Consider the following 7837-nt stretch of genomic DNA (forward strand, 5'->3'; position numbering starts at 1 on the left):
ATATATATGTGTGTGTGTGTGTGTGTGTGTGTGTGTGTGTGTGTGTGTATATATAACCTATTCAATACTTATTTGTATGATATTAAATTATCTCTGTCTGGGGCAATGTTTAAATAGACTTAACAATGGTAAATATATATATGTTTGTAAATAAGTGGGCACACTACTGACATAATGATTTATTCTTTTACTTTTTATCTTTTACTGTAATGGTGATGTGGTTTAGAGGAAACTTATTTGACGGCAATATAAAATATGTATTAAAACGTTAACGATATAACTTTAATGACATGAGTTACAGTAGTAGTCAAAACATATGCATATAAACCTACACGTTATACAATTGAGGACATATGTTACTCACAGCTCGTTTATATCATTTTTGTAAGAAAGAAATAAACATATATACTGCGAATCTAAGCACTAACGATTGAAAAATAATTTAGAAAAGTCGTTAAATGATGTAAAAATGGTGAAAACAGACGGGAGACACCAGGGTCAGCTACTTCCTACGGTTGGGTTTTTTGAAAGGACCGGTTGGAGCCTCGCTCTGCTCCCGACCAATCGGAAGTGAGTATTTTTCGCGCTGGTTGGCCGGAGAGTTTGAGTTTCCCGCAAGCTTTTGATTCGACTTGAATGAAATCCTTCGCTTTACAGGATGAATGCGGACATTTTCCCCATTTAACGACCAAGAAGAGATTCAACAGGTAACCACAAAGAAACGGTCTTTCATGTTACTGTCAACCCTGGGGATATTAACCGGAGTTAGATTTTCGCAAGTACACTTGTTCGCCCCGACCATCCATTTTAACAAGTGGGGACCCGCTTACTAGCTGAATGTGCTAACCCTAGTGCAATATGACTTGGCTTCAATGGTACGCTGGTTAGCTTAAGCTAACACGGTTAGCATTTTTGAAACGAGCTGTCATGGCGCCTACAAATTGAGAATATCGGTGAAACAATAGCGAAACAGTTTAAGCACAGTACCGTAATCATCCAGCCTTACGCACGTTTATTTATTCATGTATTCGCTGTAATCGAGTAACGTTTGCGGAACTTGTAGCTAGGATAACTGCATGTAGCTTCTGGGTGGCGGCTTTGGCTATTTGCTGGAACACGGCGTAATGGCTGACTGTAGCAATGACAGAGATGCGGTTATAACGTTACGGTATATGGGGAAATGCTTGTCCATGATTCGGATCCGTGAGATTCCCACATCGTGGCTTCCGCTTCAGATTATAGTCGGAGCCCTTTTCGTGCATGACATGTTAGTGAAACCTCTGGCTAAAGATGCTGTTCTACCGTGGCCGTCAGAATAGTTTACTTTTATAATGCGTATTGTAATTGCGTTATTGACGTTACTGTAACGTACTGTTAACTAGAGCGTCATATTGTTGTTACGTTACAACTAGTGTTAAGATAAGTGACGTTATTTTGTCAATAAACTTCAATGTAACAGGTTTAGCTTCTAGCTGAGGTGGGGATACAGTTATTCGCACTCCAGTAGCATATTACTCCGACTTGTCAGCTGCTTCCATTTCCGCGGCTTTTCTATGCGGTTGTTACGCTGCACAGCTAGCCACCCACTTACTGGGCATTCGCTGCATGCGCGAGAGCCCGCAGCCAGCCTCCTGCATTCTCCACACCGCTTTCCCACAGACTGCAGCTAGTAGCTAGCTTAATCCGTTGTCGGGACAGAGCCAAGTTAAAATTGCAGCGGTAAGAGCTTTTCCACCAGCGCTGTTTTTTTTGTTCGTATGCATGGATGTAACCGAGAAAGGGTTTGACTTGACCTCGTTTACATTAGTTGTGATAAAAGTAAAGGTCCGGATATAATTGAGACATTTGTATTCTTTTACTGTACAGAGGTATTGTTGCTTTCGACATTTGGTCAATCTAGTTAATTGACTTTAATATTAAAAGCATAAAATATCCAGGCGGCTAGAACATTCCGTGACAGGTGCCGTTTCTTTTCCGTCGCCTCCAACCTCTCTGTTCATGCTCTGCTGGAGCAAGTGAGTGCCATTTTGTAAAATGTGTAACGTTATGCTCATAGGATTCACATGCCAGAATGCCATTCTTACAAATTGCCAAAATGATGAGCACGAAAAAAAAATAATTGCATGATGTGTTAATGTTTTGTGATTGGAACCTGTGGAATAAAAAGTTTCTGTCCTGTCTAGCTCAGTGAGCCTGGAGGGGGTTAGTTTGGATGGACAGCAAAGGTAGCTCTCTGCCTTCAATGCCTGAACCAGCCAACCCGATCAGCATGAAGCAGCCCCCAGAGTCCCTCAGTGTACGGAAAGGTGGGGGGGACATGGGCAGTGACCCTGCTTTACTAATGGACAAAGCTGCTGCCCAGCTGGCCGCCACACTGCAAGACGGCGCCCTTCAGAAGATGGCTGGCAACAGTCATAACAACCACAGCCACGAGAGGCTCAAAGACCTCACCTCCCGCGTGCTGAATGGGGACCAAGACGTGCTGCCTAAGCTTTGTGCTCCAGAGCCACCTATGCTTAAGGGTGCTGAAGCCCCTGCTACCAATGGCACCCATCAGCACAATTGCACTCCTGATACTGAACATGAACTGAAGGTGACCATACCCCAGGTGGTCGAGCAGCCGCTGTTCGAGCCATGCTGCGCCAATGGGACGAGTCTGGCTACAGTCACCGAAGGTCCTATATCTGGACCAGAGAAGAGAAAGGACTCAAAGCAAAGGAGGGGGGGGGCTCACAATCCAAACCTCAGTTCTTCAGCCATCCCCGTGGAGCCATTGGACCACACAAATGCTGTAGATGGAACGGGAGCAGCTGATGAGGTTTTTCTTTTATTGCTACTTTTAAGGAGGAAAAGGATTAATATTTTTGTCTGAGGCCAATACATAAACTGCAATATAAATGCTGAAATATGTTGAGCTCATACGGGTATAGAGACAAACATGTAAATTTGACCATATAGTACCAAGCCCCCAATGGACAGCTGAGTAAACAGTGAATATTGACTAACAGATTAAGTTTGTTTGATCTGGGGACGTTCAACAATTTTCCCACATACCTTGGGGAAATTATTGCTCAATATAAAGTAAATAAGATTTCCACATAGGCTTAAAAAATATGGGGAGTTGTCTTTAAACCTAAATTCACAGCTAAGGGTTTGACCCAATGTATTATATGTATAATACTTGCAGGTGTAAAATACTGGTAGTGACGCATGTGTGTCTAAAAGGAAGGAAAAGGTGTTTGAACGTTGATTAGTTTTCCTTTTTATCTATTGATTAACTGATGAACTTCTTTCTTCTCCAGACTGATCTCATCCCAGAGTTGACGCAGGAGGATCCAGAAGACTCCCCTCTGCTGATTCGTTTTTCTGTTGGTGATTTGGTTTGGACCAAAGTGTCGGGATACCCCTGGTGGCCTTGCATGGTGACCACAGACCCAGAATTCAACAATCACATCAAACCGAAACAGAAAGGTGAGATACACTCTCGTAGTGATGTGTTAAAAAAGTTAATCTGTTTTTCAGACCATTATTTATTTGTATTTAATGTTCTTGTTTGCTTTCTTTAGCTGTCAACAGCAGGTCGGGCCTCCTTTACCATGTGCAGTATTTTGGAGATGCCCCGGAGAGGGGCTACATCTTTGAGAAAAACATGGTGTACTTCACTGGGGAGGATCAATACCTGGAGCTTAGCCAGGGCAACAAACCGCCAGCCTCCCGTGTCATCCACAAAAAGGTAAATCAGCTTCTTCTCCTATGTGACGACCATACTCATCGGCCTGTAGAGAATGTGGTTTTGAAAAGACTAGGCTCAGAAGCCTTGCAACATTAAAACATTGCACTTGCTTAAACTAATTATACAAAGTTCTCTCTCTCATCATGAAAGTTGAAGTGCATTCCAAATGAAAATGCAGGCAACTCCCTATACTTCAAGTCCATTATGGGGCGGCTGTGGCTCAGTGGTAGAGCGGTTGCCTGCCAATCGGAAGGTTGGTGGTTCGATCCCTACCCCTGCAGTCATTGTCGAAGTGTCCTTGGGCAAGACATTGAACCCCGAGTTGCCCCCGGTGCTGTGCATCGGAGTGTGAATGTGTGTGAATGTTTATCTGATGAGCAGCTGGCACCTTGTACGGCAGCCCCGGCCACAGTGTATGAATGTGTGTGAATGGTGAATGTATCCTGTAGATGTAAAAGCGCTTTGAGCAGTTAAGACTGGAAAAGCGCTATATAAATACAGCACATTTACATTATATAAGCAGCCAGCCTAGTTGCACTTAGTCCATTTTCCCAACGTCAGCAAACAAGAAAGGAATCATGTTTACAACCCATATCTGTATGGGTACGTTTTGCCATGGTTGTTCAAGTCTTTTTCTACAAAACTGTCACATGCTGCTAATGAAGTATGTACTCTTGGTTTTAGATATTCCCCAATGTGTAAAAACAAGCATTTGTTTTTATAATGGCATTGTCTTGTTAGTTAAATCTTCTCTGGTTGAGAACAATGGTTAAACGTTACTACTGTGCTGTGTCTTTTGTGACTTGTCGTATAACTTTGCAATTTTCTCCCTATGCCATGCAGACCGCTCCCTCTGTGCCCCTTAAACTCCAGGCTCAGTGGAACATGGGCATCATTCAGGCCAAGGAGGCCTTCAGCATGTCCCTGGATGAGCGCATGTTGAACTTCACATTTCTGTATGATGATGACGGGCCTCATCTGAACCCCTGCATCCTGGAGAAGCTGAGGCCACAGCAGAGAAACGAGATGGACCAGGAAACCGAGTCTAGACTTAGCCCAGAAATCCACTCCCCGCTGGTGGGCCCTTCCAACGAGCCCACAGTTGCCGCTCGGTCCCAAGGCAGCACTTCAACTTGGAAAAAGACCCAAGCATCCAGAACAAAACTCAACTGGCAAAGAAGGGGCAAAGGCCATCTAAATAATGTCCTCTCGAAAAAGCAATTGAACACAGTTTCTTCAAAAGAAATGCTTCCTCTGCTGCCAACTTCACAGGTTAGGATAACTCACTAAAATAGAGATCAGGGGAAGGCTTGTAGTGCAGACACAGGATTGAAGTGAGATGTGGTTACATGCAACTGTACAAACAGGAGGAACATGCAAAGTCCATTCGAAGAATGGTTGAATAGTTCCCAGTGAATCTCAAATAGTGTCATTGCTTGAAATGCCCGTTGCTACATTTAATACTTTTGTTTTCTTCTGAATAGGATCCCACCACTTCTGCATCAGATCTACAAGCTGAATCAGTCGTACCTCAGAAGAAAAAGAGGAGAACCAGACAGGCACCGTCCTCTACAAAGACGGTGAGGAGAAGGAAAAAACCTGCGACGGACAAGACTTCTGACCCCGGGAAGAAAAGAAAATCAAAGCTGGTTTCTTCGACAGACAATATGGCTGAACCAATCTCACTTCCAGTTTCACTTCCAGGTTGGTTGAAAGTTGAAACCCAGGCTGGGTGGTTAAATCTGGCCTTGGCTGGTATGCGTTTAACAGAGCTGTGGAATCTCCTGCCTTAAATTGCCAAATGTGGCTAGTAAAATAGTAAAGTGGTTGGGTTATTCTGGAATGTATCCCTTAATGTGAACAGTATATTTAAGAATGTCCTCTCCTGATTGTATAAAGAGGATTCATTTTTGTTGGGGGTAAGCAGTTTTTTTCTTGATCATTCTGAAACTTAGAAAACAGAATTCATCCAAAATGCTGTGTTGCTTTTGTGTTCAAAATAGGTTTGCATATGTAGCTTTGTTAACTGATTTCTTTTTTGTTGTAGTTTACAAAGATTACAAAGATTTCTCATCCAAGTAGGAGAATGAGACATTTCTTCCTTAAGCTCTGTCTGGCAATTTATTTTTTCCTTTAGCCAACTTAGGAACTTGGCTTATTGTGGGAGAGAGCTTTTGAAATTCATCATCAAGCTAGTCTAAAAGCTGCCTCAAAATTGGTTGTTTTTAACATCTTATTTTTTTGTTTAGTCAAGAGACAGCGAAAGAAGACCTCTGAAAGGCCACCAACAGATGCTACGGCAGATAAGGTTCAGCAGCCTAAAAAGAGACGTAAAGCAAGCAAAGTTGCTGCAAAACAGGTGAGGTTTCCCCCAGCTGCGATGTCATTTCAGACCCAAACCTGCCCCTGTTCTCCTGTTCTTGCAAAGTAATTGCTGGCATAGAGGGGGACCTCACGGTGGAGACTTTCTTTTATTTGCTAAGTAAGCTAAAAACAATGTTTGAGATGATGCGTCACTACTAAAATCAATAGTAGGCACTTTGCAATAAAATGTTGATTTTTCTTGTGTTTTCACATCTCCAAACCTTACCAGGCCTCGACTTCAGAAGGAACAGACAAAAAGCAGAGAAGAAGGAAGAAAGCTGACAAAGACGTAACGGAAACCAAGAAGAGACTAACCAAGTCGAAAGCCCTCCTCACTGGTAAACCATTCTGTTAGTCTGTATTAACGAATAATATTGCTTTCTTCTGTTTCTCGTCTAAATTCACATCTGTTATTTGTACTTTTGTCATTTTTCTAACACCTTTTTTTTAACAGATGTCCAAGATGCAGAGAAACCAAAGCGTAGGAGGAAAAGGAAGCAGGATGGCGAGAACCAGTCCATGCCCCCCAAGGCAAAGAAGAGGCGGACCTCCCCGTGTCCTGATCCCGAGGTATGGGGGAATAACCTCACACCCGTCTGACTGATTTACTTGTAAAACTAAGGAAGGTGGAAAGTGCTCAAGAGCCGCAAAAACGTTAAATCGTTATTTTACAGTTTGACGTTGCCGCGATTTATTTTATTCTTTAACCTGCCAGTGCAGATTAGGTGGTATTGTAACTAAGGCTGTCAATCAATTAAGATATTTATTCTTGTTTATTTGCATGATTGTTCATAGTTGACTCTCAATCACACATTTTCTACCTGTTCAAAATGTACTTTTGAAAGGGATACTTCTCAAGTTTGTAATGCTCTTATCTACATGTGAGCGGACAAATATTCTTGCTCTATGTAGATTAGTAGTTTATTATTCCAACAATGACGGTCTAGAATATCCTCAAAGGTACTGTACGCTCAAAATATATATACTGAAAGCACAATACTACAAACCAGCCCATTGACCTGAATGGAACACTACTTGGTAATACTGACACAATGTAGTGTCCCACTTTACACTTGGAACCAAACCTTAGCTCAACACACAACAATGGAGCTTGTGCATTACAGCAACAGGCGCACTGTACCAGCACATTGGTCAGCTAAATGTAACAATGTCATTGTGTTTAACCTTGTGGGAAAATAAAGACTCACAAAACATCCCCTTCTACTAAGTGGGATCAAAACAGACTGACCATATTACAGAATGCATGTCAGAAAATGTAGTGGCATCAAATAAAAAACCGCATTATGATCGGGATCATTTTGACAGCCCTAACCAGCCTATTATCAAAGGACAGGCCCATTTTCCCCTTCTAATGAGCAGCACTCACATTGGCAGTTTTGATTGTTTCCTTCGTCACTCAGGTCTGTTGACAATAAATGGTGATTGGTGATTGTTTTTAGGCGATTGTTAATTGTTTTGCAGATGGTGTGAATGCATGGCTATGGAAGTGTTATCAATCGCAATTGTCTAATTTCTCCAAAAATTCTTCACACGTTTGCTGCAGGGCTCTGGGAGTGAAGGGCGTCCTGAATCTCCGAGTGACAGTTTAGACGGGACGAAGAAGGGCGAACGGAAGAAAGAGTTTGTCTGCCAGGTAGGTTTTACTTTCTTTAATTTGACAAAGCTGCATCACCTGCTTTTTTTTTAATATATATATATATATATATATATATATATATA

General features: G+C 42.3%; 1 protein-coding gene across 1 annotated transcript in view; it reads left to right on the forward strand.

Annotated features, from left to right (window-relative positions):
• Positions 1-541: 541 nt before the first annotated feature.
• nsd2 (nuclear receptor binding SET domain protein 2) overlaps positions 542-7837 on the forward strand; it is a 21519-nt gene continuing 14223 nt past the window's right edge. The window contains exons 1-10 of the mRNA XM_032526498.1: positions 542-707; positions 2184-2818; positions 3303-3471; positions 3567-3733; positions 4577-5005; positions 5218-5437; positions 5983-6092; positions 6327-6435; positions 6552-6667; positions 7662-7751. Of these exons, the coding sequence (XP_032382389.1) occupies positions 2213-2818; positions 3303-3471; positions 3567-3733; positions 4577-5005; positions 5218-5437; positions 5983-6092; positions 6327-6435; positions 6552-6667; positions 7662-7751 (2016 nt within the window). The 5' untranslated portion in view covers positions 542-707; positions 2184-2212. The remainder of the gene's footprint in view (positions 708-2183; positions 2819-3302; positions 3472-3566; positions 3734-4576; positions 5006-5217; positions 5438-5982; positions 6093-6326; positions 6436-6551; positions 6668-7661; positions 7752-7837) is intronic.

This window comes from Etheostoma spectabile, chromosome 9 (genome assembly GCF_008692095.1).
Source record: "Etheostoma spectabile isolate EspeVRDwgs_2016 chromosome 9, UIUC_Espe_1.0, whole genome shotgun sequence".
Lineage (NCBI taxonomy): Eukaryota > Metazoa > Chordata > Actinopteri > Perciformes > Percidae > Etheostoma > Etheostoma spectabile.